We start from the raw sequence: 17,853 nt of genomic DNA on the forward strand, positions 1-17,853 counted from the left end.
TTTTCAAAGTTTTTTTCGGTGGAGTTTATATTCAGTTTCTTTTTTGACGCTTCTCTCATCCTGATCACATCCTGTTGGAAATACAGCTGGTCTTTCTTTCTTAGCTGTCCGGTCATGTAGGTTAAGTGTTATTAGTTAGTAGTCAGATCCATAGTTGTACTTTTTTTCTGCCATGATGTAGTTTTACCCACTTTTTTTTGTTTCTTATTCATCTATTTGAGTTTGTTTTTTTAGACGTTTGACGTTGCCATCAACCTGCCTTTACTCTGCAGCATTTAAGTCCTCCACAAACTCCAAAGGTTTTTTTTTTGTTTATTCAGAAAAGTGGTGCACAGTGCTGAGAAAGCTTTTTCCACTCACCTGAGCATTGATTTGCATATTTGACACATAGAAAACATTCTAAGTGGAAATGTTGCACAAAGAAAAAGCCTGATGGCAGCAGGGCTGAGGCGTGTTAAGAGGAGAGAACCCCGTCAGCACTGAGCTAATAGACTATGTGAGTGCACGCTGAAGAGGGGAGATGTAAAGTGCTTACTTCTCTGCGCAGGCCCTGGTTTGAAACTATAATCACGTTGGGTGGATCTCCGACAGCTGTGGCGGCCCCTCCAATGTTGGTGAAGATTACTTCTGCAATCAGAACATGTCTGGGGTCTAGATTAAGCACCTCGCACAACCTGCAGAATCAGATAGAGAAAGAATAGTGTTTGATTAGATTGCTGTACGTTAGAAACATGAATACAGGAATAAAAAAAAACAAAAAAGGATGTTTGCGGATGAAGGTATTAGTACTCTCACGTCACAGCCGTGCAAAACATCAACACTGTGGCTGAAAGGAGGGCTTGGATTTGGCTGAAACCTGTGCTTCTGTGGGTCAGTAATCATAGTTTTATTAAATGTCATAAAGGTTTTTGGTATTATGGATGGAAATGTGATTTTATGACAAGGAAATAGGGACACAAAGAAAACGAATGAGAACAGGCTAAAGCTTTGCTGATTCAGAGCAATTTCACAATAAGCCCTGAGAAATAATTATGTTAAGTAAAGGAATGTTTGCATTGTCTAATGTTAACAAAACAAGATGCTTTAAATGCATTTGCAAGGAGGTCAGGTTGGGTAGAAGATGAGGTCACAGACCAGAATGTCCAATAAATCAGTCAGTTGTGATTCAAATAACTATGATTATTGTGAATATGGGGTCTGATCTTTTTTTCTTTGGGCTTCTACCAAGTCAATGGCTAAATAGTAGAGAGTACACAGGAAGGTTGTGGGTTCAAATCCATACCAAGGGCTCAAAACCTGATAACTTCCTTCAGCACGATGGCTGGGAAGTACAAATCACTCAACCCAAAAGGAAAATAAATATCACAACAACAATTAAAAAAGCAAAGCAAATAATACTACAAAAAAAAAAAATCAGTAACCCAAACAGAATTACCAAAAATTGAAACACTTGGGAAAAAAAAAAAGAAATTTCCAGAAATCAGAATGAAATGCTGAACAAAGAAACACAGTAAGAAACCAGAAAAGGTAGGCACTATGGGACATCGCTGATTGGAAGATGACGTTTGAGTTTTCTCAGATGTGACTTCAATGCCCACACACCAATAAAGGTTTTATGATTAGTACGGAGCATATCCAGTATCACTTTATGCCAAATACATTTTTGGGGAAATGATGGACAAACATCCAATCAGTGATGACCCATAGTACCAACCTTTTCCTGTTTCTGTAAAAAAGAAGAAAAAATCCGGGAAAAAAAGTTATTTCCAGAAATCGAAATGAAATGGTAAAAAAAGGAAACACAATAGGAAACGGGAGAAGGTAGGTACACTTCAGGGCCACCCTATTACAGGGTTAGATCAGGGGTTAAAACCACCTAGGGGTTCTTGAGCGCAGTTACACCCACCAGATGAGTCCAACCCATGGGACTTTGACTTCTTTGGATGATTTCTGGCTTCTTCTTTATTGTACCTTATTGTGACTGGAGTGAAGAGCATCATGGTGGTCACATTGTCCAGAAATGCTGACAGAATGGCTGCGATCAGACAGAGGATGATGATCATTGGCCACACTCTTCCTCGAGACAACTGGTAAGCCTGATGAGTCAGGAAACACAACAATGAGGAGTGAAAGCCAGTTGCTTTTTTATGGAATAGTTAAGCAGAAACATGTGGAAATACTGATAATTTATTTAAATATTCTTCAGTTAGAAATTTCACTCCCCGGAATGAATTTTTGAACGTGAACAATAAAAATCAAATGATGGACTTGACACAAACTTTCAAGTATGTTTTTACTTTATAATTCAGTCTCATGGAACTGGATGAGCCTTTTCAGGGGGGGCTGAAAAAAAATCCTCACAGTAAAAAGATTTCAATTGGAAGGGCCTGACCCGGTCCAAGTCCTGTTTAAAATTCATGAGCTGGCTTGGCGCTCCTTTCTTCAGGTCTAACTGTAACTGAAATCCCTCATCACCATTGGCAGGTACACAGCTGCTGTTTTTGTTGAGTTCTCCACTAATTTAATACTTCAATTCCCTTTTTCAGATTTAGAATTTTTTAAAATCCATCAATATAAAGAAAAATGGTGTTAACTGACTTTTGCATTTGCATCAAAAGTATTGCTGCTGCATTAAAAATAACAAATAAATCTTTCATTAAGTCACAAAGTTTTTCTTCACAGACAAATGATATTCACTTTACACAATAAAAAGATAATAAAATAACATTACATTTGTAATATACAGAAATATGACAGTTTGTAGTGGTTTTGAATCTTTTTGCTCACCTTCACGGCACAGTAATCAAAGAAGCCGGTTTCAGAAAAAATGGCCACCAGCACCATCTGTGAGAAACACATCACATTTTCCTAACTAAAGATCATAATGCGTAATGAGATTATGTTTCAAGAAACAACAAGTTGGTCATCTGCAGGAAGACTTGAATTTTTCAGTAAAACTTAGAGAATCGTGAATATTATTAAATGTTCAACTAGGCATCTTTGCTTGAAGTTTATAAATTCTTTTATTAATCCGATCAACATTTAAAAATATTCCTGCGACCTTGACATGTGGTTCTTTTCATTAAACTCTTAATTGGTCCTAGAAGGGTAGAACTGATGTAATTCTGAATAATTTTAGTTTTCTGTGAAACTTTTCGAATGACATATTTTTATTATAATGGCATGTAGAGCAGGTTGGTTTTCATGGAGACCGGTTCTATCTCCAGTTTCTGCTCGGTACCAATAAATTTATGTGAGGATTTTACTGAGTGACTCCTCCCCCCTCACGTTCCAAACAGGAAGTACCCACTGGCTCCAGGAAGCCAAAATCCTATAGAGCTCTATAGAGAATTTAACAGCAGTTACTCAGTTATTCTATTAGTCAGAATAACAAATCTTGCTCTGATACCTTTTTTTAACATGTTTTTGATTAACCTAAATTTTTTTTTCATGATATTTTTTATATTTACTTAATTTCATTGGAGCTGTAAATGAGGAATTTCCTTTGGATGACGTCACACTTAGTTCTCTTACACAGTCAATGTACAGACAACAAAGACAGAGAATGAGCCTGAGGTGGGATTATCCCGACATGTTTTAAAACTCCTTCTTGTGGTTTGCAATTGTTTGCAGAACGATCCACTCACCATGCCAAACAGGAGAGCCAGAGTCTCGTAGTCGATCCACTCCACCACAGTAACCAGACTGGGTCGCTGTGAAAGAGACTCATTTTCAAAATTATGATGTTTTAAATTGGAGTGATGGTATTAAATTTGCTCACATTCATTAGTAGTAAAAGTAAATGGACCATTAAATTGCCGCTGGTAACAATCATCAGAGAGATTAGGAAAAATAACAAAGTTTTTAATAGTTGAAGCTGTATTGCAAGACACCTAAACAAACAACATAAGTGGTGCTTCCTTTCGTGCACACATATCTTCAGTAATTTTTAATGAAAAAGGGACAAATGCAAACATTTTTTAGCTGCCAAAATCCAATGATTTATGTTACTGTAAAAGATGAAAACAGGATTTTTGACTGGTTGTTTCATTTCCGTTTATTGGTCAATAGACAACAAAGTCAGTGGACTTACATTACCAATAACGGCCAAAGCAGCTAAGGCAGCTAAGGATCCCAACATTGCAGCCAGGGTGCGGTGAACAATCTAAAAAACAAAAAACAGAACCTGTAACACCGCATGATTATGAATCTTGAGGAGGGTCACTGGGAATGCATTCATTTTAAACTGTTTTCCTCAATTACAGTCTTCTGGGCAAACATTGAATCTTCACATTACTGTTAGAGACTGAATTTTTTAACCCATCTGGCTCGACTCACCTGTTTCTTTGTTATTTTATTACCGATTTGCAAAGAAGCTCAAAAATCACTCGTTTCCTTTTATGTAATAAAATCAGCAAAAATCTGCAGTAATCTGGAAGAAAGAAGCAGCAGGAGGAAGCTAGGAGGCTCAGAGAGGACGAGGCGTGGACCAGGCCTTCACGCTGCATTTTTTAACCACTTCATCATCATGCAACCCACCCGCAAATCTAACCAAATGCTCCACATCATATAAAGGCACGTGCCTTTCCAGCTTTGTCATTCAAGTCAGAGATGGGCAGCTGTAGGCCACACAGGGCACTTGTTTCAGATACCCTTATTTACCTGGATCAGGTCAGTCCACCCAGGTGGAAAAGAAGCAGCATATCTGCTCTTCTGGACCTTTAGTGTTCAAATGTTGTTGCAGATCTGATAACTGTATTATTTGTAAAAGAAAAGCACTGAAGATAAGGAGCAGATGCAGGTATCTGTCTTGGTTTTATTCCCAATCAGGAAGAATAAACTCTAACATCAATTCTGTTTGACTTTCCAGAAGCTGAGGTTTGTGGTGAGATTTTTCTTGTAGTTAGATGTTCCTGATGTGCCTCATTGAGTTAAGGTTCCATCTTCAGGTGGAAGGTTCTATCTTCCACCTGAAGGTTCTATGATGAACTGTGAGACTTCTGCATCAGAAATATTTACTGCACCACACAAAAATAAAGCATGCATTCCCTAATATTACAATTTTGCCGAGGAACCAAATCATTTCTATTTGTTTTTGTTGATGCTCAGTATAAAGTATGGAAGCAGTGTTGGTGCAAAAACTTAGGAATTAACCTTTTGTTCAATCACCTTAATTAAAAATAAAATGATATACGTTTTCTTTTTAAAGATGTTTCATTTGCATTAAAATCCCAACTTTCCAATTTGAAAGAAACTGATTAAATGAAAATCTTTTTGTTGCTTAAAATCTTATACTTCTATGTCAAAGCAGTCATTGTCTTTAATAATATCTTTCTGAGTTATATCAAATTAACCAGAGTCTCATTATTCCAGATGAATAATATACAATCATTTTAGATAATCAGATGATTTCTTTGTTTGACGGAATCTTTATGAAGGAGAAAGAACGAATGAAGAGAACAAAAGCATTTCTTTCTGCTGCATTGTCCTTTGTCAGAAATGAAAGGATTGAAATTAAGCTTTAATTTAAAACATTATGAGTGTTTTTGCTTAGACTGCTGCCCCTGCAACCCGGTCCTGGATAAGCGGAGGAGGATGGATGGATGGATGGATGGATGGATGGATGGATGGATGGATGGATGTTTTAATGTCTAAAATGTGGAGAAGGGATGTGTGTTCACTCATTAAGTAACTTTAATTATGTTCTTTCGAGCAAAAACGTAAATCCCACAGATAAGATGAAACTATTTTGAGAAGATTGTGGTTCTAGTTTACACCAAACAAACAAACAAACAAACAAAGTAATATTTGTGCCACTACAATAAGAACAAAAGTCACAGTTTTGTCTTTGGTTCAGTTTCTGGACCTTCACCTTCTGGTTATTAAAACCACAATCAAGCAGCTTAACGTGCAGCATTTTTGTAAAGCATAAACAAAATGATCTACAAGACTTTGACATACAGTGGGGCTAAAAAGTAGTGATTCAGCCACCAATTGTACAAGTTCTCCCACTAAAAGATGAGAGGCCTGTAATTTTCTTCATAGGTATACCTCAACTTTGAGAGAGACAATGAGAAAATACAAATTCAGACAATAACATTGTCTAATTGCTAAAGAATTTATTAGTAAAGTATGGTGGAAAATAAATATTTGGTCTCCTACAAATAAGGAGGATTTCTGTCTCTCACAGACCTGTAACTTCTTCTGTAGGAGGATCCTCTGTCCTCCACTCATTACCTGTATTAATGGCACCTGTTTGAACTGGTTATCTATAGAAAAGACACCATCCTCAGACAGTCACACTCCAAACTCCACTGTGGTCAAGACCATAGATGCTTGGTGTGAGGAAATCAACTGTGGGAGCAATTATTAGGAAATAGAAGACATACAAGTCCACTGATAATCTCCCTCCATCTGGGGCTCCCCGCAAGATCTGACCCTGTGGAGTCAAAATGATCACAAGAACGGTGAGCAAAGACCTAATGAATGATCTGCAGAGAGCTGGGACCAAAGGAACTAAGATGAGGTGTTTTCTGGGATAAGTTAGTTTGGAGTTTTGTTAATTTCTAATTACTTTGGAGTTGTGTGTTTTTTCTTTCTTTTCTTGACAATCACAGTTAAAAACAGCATAAATATTTTATTTTTTCCAAATCTGCTGCTGTTGGTTTTCCGGTCTCAGTCCAGCCTTTGTCTACACTGCCAAGCGATGTCACATCATGTTGTCTGAATAAAAGCTGTGTGCAAAGGAGTGGATTTTTCCCCACTTGTGGAATTAACTGCCCCATGTGGCAGATAAGAAAATGCATTTCTGTCAGTAGGGAGTGTCAGTAAGCCATAAAATGTACTTTGTTTTTTCTTCACCTTTTTTTTTTTGCATAAAAAGAATTTTTAGGAGTGTTCTGTTTTACTATTCTTACTAGCAATCACCTTTGCTTCAAACAAAATGTGACATGTTCCTCATCTTTAATCTGTTTTCACTCAATTTTCTGATTTTTCGGAGGAAAGTGTTTCTTTCAGAACTAGGATTTGAGAGACAGATCAAGAGGCCCGCTTTCAAGGAAACCATTAAAAATCACACAGTAGAAAAAGTTTTATGTCAGTGCTTTTAGAAAGTGAAAGACTTGCAGAATTCTGCTTATCATCTCATCCAAAGTGATTTCATCAGCTGGGCTTCTGTCGTCATATGTTAATCTGCCACATGAATGATTCAATGAAGGTAACAGAATAATGTCAGTTCTGCCCAGTCTGCATGCGGTCTCTGTCAGAAGGACTGGTCTGCTGTCAGATTCTGTCCAAAACGCACGTCTTTTCATCTTTCTGCTGACCTTGTGGAAAAGGGTTGTTGAGAAAAGATTGTTGGAAGACGTTAAAAAGGGAAGAGGACGACGGTGCAGCATCGGTGAGGCTGCGTTGTGACTCTGCAGAGGAAATGTTTCCATACTTTATCTGAAACAGCTGCTGCTCAGTGTCCCACTGCTTCTTTCCTTAAGTCTTTTTTTTTTTTTTTACAAAATTAGCAGAAGAAATGACTCAACATTTTGGAGTACTGCTTTGAAAACCCAATGATAAAGAAGGCTGGGATCATGATGCTCCTCCTAGTTGTATTTTAAAAACAGTAGTAACCCTGTTTCACGTCAATGGAGAACCGATTCACTTGTTTGGAATAGGGAGGCAAAAAAAAGGATCAGATGCTTTATGGTCCTCACATCAGCAGCAGAAAGCTCAGCTCAGAAATATTCCACTCGATGATCATTCTTTCATCGGATAACAACATTGAAGATCATTCACCTCAAAGATGATGAGAATGTAGACCCCACACAGAATGATTCCTGCAATGGCCACCTGGGTTTCCATGGTGACGTAGAGCGATTGATGGGTCATGGACAACGGCACCACTTCAGTGTCCTGCAGGAAGGCCTGGATTGTGATGGCGATGGGGTCACTGTGTGGGACACCACAGAGTAACCTTACGTTATTAGAAAAAATTTAACGAAAAGTGAGAAGAACCCTTATTTTGAAGAGATGTATGGAAAACAGTTCTCCATACCACTCTAACGATTGGAATATTATTAGGAATTTTATGTAAAAAGAATTTTTGCCAATCGCATTTTCTTACTGAGCTATATTTCGTATTTGGGATTACAAACTTGGTGTTTTGCCCCCAGGGAGGCACATCGATCAGTCCTGTTCTTTTTAAGAAACTGTTTTAACCGAAATTAAAAAAAAATTAAAAAAAATTACTGAATATTATCACATTATTGACAAGACTAGGAAATCATCAAAAAAACTTCCTTAAACTTTGCACAAATGACAAAAACAAAACTTTTAAATGAAACCAAGTATATTTTATCCTTTCATTGTAATGGCCTTCCATTCTGCCCTCCCATTATGAAATGTTCCAGCTCAGCCCCTGACCATAAGTATAACAAAACATAACTATATATAAAATATAAATATCTATGAGACTCAGTAAATAAACCAAGAATTATTAACCCAGTAATATTTCATTTATAGTTATATTCCTTGATTTAATTTTGATTGAAAGGATTTCCACATATGTTTATTACATATGATAAACGTCATTCTTAAAACTTCTACTTTAGACTTCTGTGTCTTGATTCCCTTCCTTTTGTTTGAATAATCTGATTCTGCTTTGAGCTGCATCATATTTAATCTGTGCGCCTTTTAAAACCTGCTGCAACTGGTCTGTAAAAATGATGGGCAAAGCCAAAATTGGCTGGACACAAATCTTCCATGAACAAACTGCGAAATGCGAAAAGCCAGCAACAAGCCTTCCAGTTCAGAACACTACAAACTTTATGAAAGCCTTTTAAGGAAACAGCATCTTTCCTCATTAAATGACATATAATTTTAGTGCATAAAGAGAGGGTACATTGTAAATGCATAAAATTTTATAGATGTTTAATAAATAAAAAAATGGGGGTTTTACAAAAGGAAACTAATTTTAGTTCAAGTAAAAATGGCCAACACCTTTTCAGGTACAACCACAGTAAGATTTGGATTCCTCATAAGAATGAAAGCTTCGAATTAACCTTTTATACCTTTCAAAATAGATTTTTATGTGAAACATTGATCATTTTTTCAAGGTTTTGACACCCGAAATAGTTATATTTTTATTACTTTTTTTTTTCTAACGTCATTGGCTTTTTTTGTCTGCTTTACTTCGGTTTGGTGTTTTTAGGCTTATCTTTGGGGGGCTGTTTTATTTCACAAGTGTTTATTTAAAGACCTTGTTGATTGTGCTGTTGTGAAGGTACCTGCTGAGCATCTCAAAGGTTTTAGTTACCACCCTCTGGAGACTCCGTTCAGCATGTAAAGGAACGGTCCAGTTATAAATCACCTGTTCACAGACATCAGAGCAGGAATGATTCAGCTTCTACTAATTGATTTTTTTATATTCTGAATAGGTTTTCATTTTATCGAGGTCCTCACCTGTTGAGTTCTCCTCCTCCGTTGTCCCGGCTCCTCAGTCTGCTCCACTTGGATCAAGATGTACTCCTGGGTGCTAAGGTCTATCATCCCTCCTGCAAAGGGCCCTGCCACCTGCAGCTTCAGCAGAGCATTATCCCGAAAGTCTGTCACATTCATCGCTGAGACAAGAGGACCGTCAAGGAAAAAATATGGACGGGATGGAATTAAAGGATGGCCATAAACCTTCATTCATTAAAGAAAAAAGCAGTTTCACGGGTAGAAGGATACAGAAACTGTCTGACGGTGAGACTGCCAACATCCTCCAGGGGTTGTCTCGGTCTGGATACATGCTGAAAAACAGCTGAGTGCAGAGAAAAACTATTTGTTATCAGAACCCTCGATCCTGTTTGCATGAATGCTGGCACTTCAGAATATACTGTGGAAACAGGAAACTGTAAAGATATAGTATAGTGCAAATATTTGCTGGATTGCATTTGATTGCATATTTAAAATGATGTGGTTTTTCTACTTACCAGATGCACTGACGGTTGTGTAAATAATTAACAGCTAATGTCAATTTGACATTTTGAATTTGCTTTAAGCAGCAAATACATTTGACATTTTTGGGTTAAAGGGAATAAGAATCATTTCAAAATCTGCAAGCCAAAGTTTGACAACAACCAAAGATCTAATTCAAGGTTTTCCCAGCATACACTTGAATGAGCTTTGTGTTCCATTTCTTCTGCCTAATAACAAACAATGGAAGACGTCTACTCACGCTGCAGAGGACGACAATAGCAAATATCGTTGCAACTTTGCAAACTCTGAGGCAGCATCTGCAAAGATAAAAGCAAAGGAAGAAAAGAGACACAATGAATGGATGTTAGTGGAACTAGACTTTCACATCCAGCATTGGTCCAAAGACAGAGGGAACAAGAACAAAAAAAGGTCCACAAAGTCTCACTTGACGCTGCTTGTGAGCCTGAAGCTCAGACTGAGATTCTCCACAGCTTCAGTCTTGTCAGAGGAGTTGGAGCGGGTCAGGCTGGCCACTTCGCTGCCCAGCCGAAATCGTCTCTCAATGTCCAGCGAGCTGCTGTCCCACGGCTCGTCCACTCCAAAGCTGGGTTCATGCACCGTCATGTATGTGATGCTGGAATGTACAGAGCAGCCTCAGGTCAGAGACTGATGAATTTCACTCACTAAAATGCACGCCTTTTTTCTTGGACAATGTTGGTCTCCTTCCAACCCCTCACTAGTAAACAGTTTCATTTCAAACGATTTCATTGCAAACTTGAATTCTCCCATGCAATCAGCTTTTATTTGTGCAATTGTTTCCTGTTCAGTACTTTTGTGTTCTGTGACCCAACAGAAGCAGAGTGAGGATCTTACCTTTCATCCTGAGGGAATCTCAGCAGAGGTGATCGCTCTGAAATGTTTGCAGAATTTGTTTTTCCTCTGAGGAAGTTAACAGTGCTGAAGCTGTGTCTGAAACACAAAAATTGAGGTGCATTTTTTTTTTTATGCCTAGAAAAACTGTGATACGTTGGGTCATTGACAGGCTGACAGTAAGGCACACATGCGGTTCACACAAAACTGATGACCTCTCATCCTTTGAGATTAGAAAACAGCCGTCTGCCTCTGTGGAGGAGGTTTCAATGCTGTTTGCAGCAGCTTCTGCTTTTTTTAACTGAGTCTCAGTTCACAATCACATCTAATCAGCTCACAGAGACACACAAATGGATCTCATCAAATGTCATCAATCTCTAAAGTGGAGCATCAATAAACCCCTTTCAATGAATGACTAATAAGGGAATTGGAGTTGTTAAGAATTCTCAACAATCAGCTGCAAGGCGCCCTCAGCTGGCAAATACAGTCAAAGCTGCAAATGCATTTTCTATTCAAAGCTGCAAATGCATTTTCTATTTAAACCATAATGTTTCCAAAATCATTTATGGAGCCCCTAAAGGGCCATTGAAGAACAAAAAATTAAATCAAAGTAAAAACAAAACAAAAAAAAGTAAAAGAAACGAACTAGGATTTTGTTTTACTTTGTTGTTTTTTTTCTTCAATGTCCCTTTAGGGCTCTGTACTAGATATCCTAACATTGCAGCAGACTGAAAGAAATTACCCTATTGAAAAAAAAAAACCTCAGATGCCGATAGAGCGATAAGCGATCAGTTCACCAGTGAAGGTTCTGGCACCATTGTTTAACAATTTACTTTCAAAAATGAAAGTATTTTTGCTCTTTCTCTGTGACAAATTTAAAGACAGAGAGCTAAATTATGTTGAGGTCTATTTTCATTCAGTCACAGTTGCACATAAGCATGTTACTCAATGCCACTGCTTCAGATATAAAGTGTAAATTTGCTACATGATTAATTGGATTATATCATTTACAACAAAGAATGTCTTCCTCGCCTATTATTTGTTAAGTGACTAAAAAGCTGAAAAAGTCATGTTTGTGTTTTAGTGTCTTGTGTAATCTTGTGTTTTTAATTTCAAATGTCTTCAGTGCTGCTATGGAAAACCTTGCATGGACTCACACTGTCAGAACTCAGAGCTCCGTCTCCCCCCTGGTCACCAGCAGACCACGTTACATCTCCCAGCAACCTCAGTGCACAGTTTCTGGATGCCACACGCCTGACCCTCATTGCAATCACTCACAGTCTACTTAAGCACTGCACTGAGCCTCCATCAGGTTCACATCCAGGTACGCACTCCGTCCTGCCGTATGAGCTGCTTTCCTCTTGCATGTCTCTGTGACCCACATTAATCCAAAAGGGTAAAAGTAAAAACAAGAATCAAACTAGGGGATCCATTTGTAACAAGAACAAGCAAGACAACTGGATCCAACTGCAACAGGTTTATTAGCTCAGCTAAAAGTCCACAAAGCTAAATCAGGGGTCAGGCAGGCAGGCAGGAGTCATTAACAGGCACAAGTTCATCAGAGGAGAGGCAGGAGAAGGCAGGCAAACCGAGTCAGATACAAGGTTAGGAGACAGAAGCTCAGGTCCAAATATAATGCTCACTAAAGAAGGCAGAGTGGCACAAACACTTTGCACAGAGTGTGGCTCAGTGCAGTGCTTAAGTAGACTGTGATTGATTGAGTGAATGAGAGTCAGGTGTGTGGCATCCAGGAAGAGTATGCTGGGGTTGCTGGGAGATGAAGTGCATTCAGTACTCTGGAGATGGTTCCTGCTGGTGATTAAAGGGGGACACAGAGTTCTGAATTATGGCATTATTATTGTCTACAGGAAAATAAGAGAAATTAATAAATGACGCCCGAGGAGGAGGCCCGAGCTTGCTGCTTCCCCATCCCACAGCGGCTCTCCGTCTGCCCGCCAGCAAGCTGCCCGGATTCAAACGTGCTCAGCCGCCGGAGCTCACAATGCTGCTCCAGCGGAAGACAGCGGCTCTCGACTTGACTTGCTGTCGTCAAAGGAAACATCAATGATCCAAAGGCAAAAATATTTGTTAATATTGTTTTAAACCAGTTATCTTATTTACAATAAAGATGTAACCTGTTATTTCACACAGTCTAGGATTTGACCACTGCAGGGATACCAAAGCACTTGGTGTTAGAATGTCACTAAATTACATCCATATTTTTAGAAAACGTTTGTGCTCCTTCTGCATAATCTTCTCAGAGGTTTTTCCCCTTTCAACAAAGTGAATGTTTCTTTAAAATTTTGGTAGAAGTATTCATTAACTTCAGTGTTTTGTGTATTAATTTATTTTTTGGGAGGGAGGCAAATCACAATGCACCACTTATGTTAAAGACTTAAGTTTAGGTCTAAGTCTGGTAGATCTGACCAAATACTACAGACAGTTGGGTTCTTTGTTTTGTTGGGGCGTGGGATAAAAAAGCAGATTAGGTTTGCATTGGTCTGCAATACTCTTACGCAGCTTTGAGGAGATTTAACACATTTTTAGAAAAGGTCTCTCCTTATTTCCCATTGCCAAAACTCAGAGTCCCTGCAGCTGAGACCATTGAAACTCTGCACTAAAATTTGTAGAGCACCAGTAAGGGTGCTCTACAAATAAACTGACCTTTGTCTAGGTCCAGAGAGTTATTTTGCATTCATGTAGTGTTAGAAGATTTGTTGTTTTTCTGACGTTCGTGTGTGTTTTCCGAGTTGAAAAGTTATTTTTCCAATCATTCCACCTCCACATTAAAGCAGCATTTCTCTAAGTTTGCATAATTCCCTGAGGGCCATCAACACATTGGTGCAACTTAAAATGAGAACAAAAGCCAGACATTTTGAAATAAAAACTCTAAAAGGTTGTGTTCTAAAAGAGATATCATGCTTTTTTGTTTGTTTTGGCCCAGATGCCATATTGTTTCTTTTTTTTAATTTTTATTACCAAAACAGTCCATTGTCTGACCCTTTTGTCCAATTTAAGAACCCTTTGTGCCCCACGAGTCGAAAGTTTGCCCTGACCTAAAACACTGTAAACATGTCAAATGGAGAAAAAAAACTTAACAGTTTAAAAATGTGTTGATGTTTGGTAATTGGACAATACAAAATAAACATTAGATCTGTCATAATTCAAGATCTGGGTAACAAACAGATGTAAGGAAGCTGAAAGCCTGCATTTATTTTATTTTTTTAAATAGAATTCTTTTTAAATTTAAGTTAAAAGATTTTCCACAAAAAATGTTAATCCTCTAATCATCAACTGATTGGAAAAGGAAACATTTAATTTACCAATAATCATAAGATCAAGCAAGTAGAATGGTACTCTGGTATTTGTTTAAAGCATTGGCCAAAATGTAAAATTTTCTCTCAATAAGATTTAAGGAATAGACAGGGTTGGAGCCAAGTGGCTCAAATAGATCTGTAAACATCAGATACTTTGTCGGATGTTGTAGACTCAGCGTCATTTCAATACCTGTCCTCCTTACGAACAGGAACAAAGCCCTCTGTGTGGATGACACACTGTCCGGAGGGAAGGACGGACGACTGCTGGAGCTTCTGGGTGTCTCCATTCTCTGAGATGCCCTGCAGCAGCCGTAGCTCTCCGAAGTTCCCCGCGACGGCCTCCGGTGGCCTCAGGCTGCTCCTGCACTGATGACCTGAGGCAGAAGTCTGAGTCATCTCCATCTCCAGGTTGCTTTTGTTCTCCAGATACATGTTGATTCTGGTGAAAGGAAAAAAAAAACAAAACAAAGCAAAGAAAGTCGTCAGAGAATGATACCATTTGAATGTGAAGTTTGGTTCGGTTAGGAACCTCTTGTCGTTGTTTTTTTGTGGTAGAATTTCAGTCCACTCCTCAAACATGTTCCTCAACATTTGAAGCCGTAAGACAATTATCCACCTTCTGAAGGTCTGAGTTGGGCAGTTCAGCAGTTTAGTAGAAGATTCCCATTTCTGACATCAGGAGATCGTTGATTTGAACTTAAGGACAGGTTAAACCAAATAATCTTGAAAAAATTATCACAGTGCCTTTTTGCTTGACACATGGGGTGGGGGTCAAAGCATCACAGGTTTCCTGAGGGTTAATTGACACTGGAACCTTTAAGTTTGTGGAATTCTGAGGGATATCAATACAAATCTGCAGTTTTAGATTATTTTACAGATTGATGTTAGCTGTGAGCACTAGTTTTTCCAAATAAAAAGTGTCTCGCGTTTGTTTTCAGGCCCCCCTAACATGGAGAGCTGGCCCAGCCCAAATCATTATCCCTCCACCACTTTGCCTAACAGTTGAAAACTGATGACAAACTGTGTTGTCTCACAAAATGTACAAAAGTTACTAATTCAAAGAAAGGAAAGTATAATTTCAGGGGACTAGATAATTGTTAAATACAAAAGGAACTCAGAAACAAAAAGGATTTTGTGTACCCATATGTGGAACACAAACACTTAAAACAATGTCCAAAAACAAAGGAGTTTAAGAACAAATATAGAAATATGATTGTTGATGGACGTGGACATATACAAACATAAATAAACTGGGATATATCTGTAAATATTTCTGAAAATACATTTGAATCACGTGGAGATGCATTTGGGTGTGTTGGGGAAAAAAGATTTAAATGGAACCACAATGAGTGTTTACATCAAAAATGTGTGTCGAAAGTATTTATATGTGTATTTATGTGTGTATATGGGTGTGTGAAAATGTATTCAGCAGAGAGAGAACAAAACTACGATAGATAGTGGGTTTATTACCACTGGGTGTGGTAATAGGTTTGGTCGAGGCCATGGGGGTGAGACTTTATGAGGCTTTACCTCTTCTCACGCCCCTTGAATTTTTAATATCATGTCTTAATCTTAATATCATGAAAGAAACAGTTATTTTCATCAAGACAGTGTAACAGTTTTTTTACAGTCACATCACTTCCAGCTTCTTTTTAATGAATGGTTCAAGCTCTGGGTTTGTTAACAAAAAAATCTCAGTCAGTGGGTTTTCAGGAGTTTCCTGAAGCTTCTGAGACAGAGGATGTTGAAGCTTAGCAGAAATAGTGGAGCTTCAGGCAGAAACAAACCACAGTCAGGTGCTTCATTCTCCAGTTTCATAAGTACCAAAAACCCTTCTGACATAGATTGGGTCATCTGATCATCTAAAAAATGATTTTGCTTGAAAGCAACTATTTCTACAGCACCCTTAAAGGGACTGAGAAGTTAAAAAAAAGTAATGGTTTCTGGTGTAAACCAGGTCGTTTCTGGTACGCACCAGATACTTTCTAGTGCACACCAAATACTTTCTGGTGCGCACCAAATACTTTCTAGTACGCAGAAGAAACTTTCTTGTGCACACCAAATACTTTCTAGTACGCATCAGATACTTTCTATTATGCACCAGATTGTTTCTGGTATGCACCAGATACCTTCCAGTTCGCAGCACATACTTTCTAGTACGAACCAGATACTTTCTAGTGCACAGCAAATAATTTCTGGTACGCACCAAATACTTTCTAGTACACAGCAGATACTTTCTGGTACGCACCAGATACTTTCTAGTATGCACCAGACACTTTCCAGTGCGCACCAGATACTTTCTTCTGAGCACCAAATACTTTCTGGTACGTACCAGATACTTTCTAGTACACAGCAGATACTTTCTAGTACATAGCAGATACTTTCTAGAACACAGCAGACACTTTCTAGTGCGCACCAGATACTTTCTACTAAGCACCAGATACTTTCTAGTGAGCACCAAATACTTTCTGGTACGTACCAGATACTTTCTAGTGAGCACCAAATACTTTCTGGTACGTACCAGATACTTTCTAGGACGCACCACATACTTTCTAGTACATAGCAGATACTTTCTAGGACACAGCAGACACTTTCTAGTATGCACCAGATACTTTCTAGTGCGCACCAGATTCTTTATAGTGAGCACCAAATACTTTCTGGTACGTACCAGATACTTTCTAGGATGCACCACATACATTCTAGTACATAGCAGATACTTTTTAGAATGCAGCAGATACTTTCTGGTACGCACCAGATACTTTCTGGTACACGGCAAACACCTCCTAGCATGCACCACATACTTTCCAGTACAGACCAGGTACTTCCTAGTATGCACCACTATGTAAGTCCACTACGTTAAGGACAGGGCAAAAAAATTACAATTTCTTGGAATTATGGCTTTTTTCAAACCCTTTGATGAAATCCACTAAAACAAATGATGTAATATCAGAGAAAAATAGTATCTCTGAGTATCTCTGATATTATGGATTGGATAATATGCTAAGTTTTTCTGACAACAATGTTAGTTTAAGATGCACATTGACATTAAAGTTCTGGGGGAAAGCACCTTATTTACCCACTGTCTTAAATTTGATACACATATTTTCACCATTGTGTAACTGTATTACAAAAAAGTACTTATCATGTTTTCCAATTTTGCATTCTTTAAATGCAGCAAGTACTCATTTAAAAGATAAGTAACATTAGACCATAACATTTTTAAAATGAGCTAAAAAGCCAATCTACTGCCCCTAGTGGAATGATGATGAATTACAGGGCAAAAAACATGGACCAAGTTAAATATAAAAAATGAGTTTTTAAGAAAAATTTGGATTGTGCGTGTAGCAAATATGATGTGAAGAGTTATATTTGGATCTGTAAATCAAGAATTACATCAAATATTATTACAGACACTAATTTTCCTTGAGTTTCCTCTACTTCTCTTTAAAGGTTATCTTGTTAGTGCATAAAACCTTTAAATTGTACAATTTTTTTCTATAATAAAACAATACTGGTTTAAGTAAGGAAGTAAATTCCTGACAATAGCACTTTGATTCTCAGCACACACAGAGCACATGATGAATGAAGTCAGCAGCCAGCATGCCGTCCTCACAAACACACAGGCTGCATGAAAGCGATGGGATTACTTCTCACATGAAAGGCACCCGAGATCTCGCATGTGACATTTGCACTGTGCACTCCCTGAGCTACAGTG

The 17,853-nt window shown here is 38.2% G+C and overlaps 1 protein-coding gene across 1 annotated transcript in view; it reads right to left on the bottom strand.

The window, feature by feature from the left end:
- oca2 (OCA2 melanosomal transmembrane protein) overlaps nucleotides 1–17,853 on the bottom strand; it is a 60,512-nt gene that overhangs the window by 41,726 nt on the left and 933 nt on the right. The window contains 13 exon segments of the mRNA NM_001104792.1: nucleotides 536–674; nucleotides 1,972–2,096; nucleotides 2,788–2,844; nucleotides 3,648–3,713; nucleotides 4,094–4,165; nucleotides 7,789–7,942; nucleotides 9,279–9,361; nucleotides 9,454–9,611; nucleotides 9,721–9,793; nucleotides 10,211–10,268; nucleotides 10,397–10,585; nucleotides 10,825–10,920; nucleotides 14,329–14,577. Of these exon segments, the coding sequence (NP_001098262.1) occupies nucleotides 536–674; nucleotides 1,972–2,096; nucleotides 2,788–2,844; nucleotides 3,648–3,713; nucleotides 4,094–4,165; nucleotides 7,789–7,942; nucleotides 9,279–9,361; nucleotides 9,454–9,611; nucleotides 9,721–9,793; nucleotides 10,211–10,268; nucleotides 10,397–10,585; nucleotides 10,825–10,920; nucleotides 14,329–14,570 (1,512 nt within the window). The 5' untranslated portion in view covers nucleotides 14,571–14,577.

The sequence above is a fragment of the Oryzias latipes genome, chromosome 4 (assembly GCF_002234675.1).
Source record: "Oryzias latipes chromosome 4, ASM223467v1".
Taxonomy (NCBI): Eukaryota; Metazoa; Chordata; class Actinopteri; order Beloniformes; family Adrianichthyidae; genus Oryzias; species Oryzias latipes.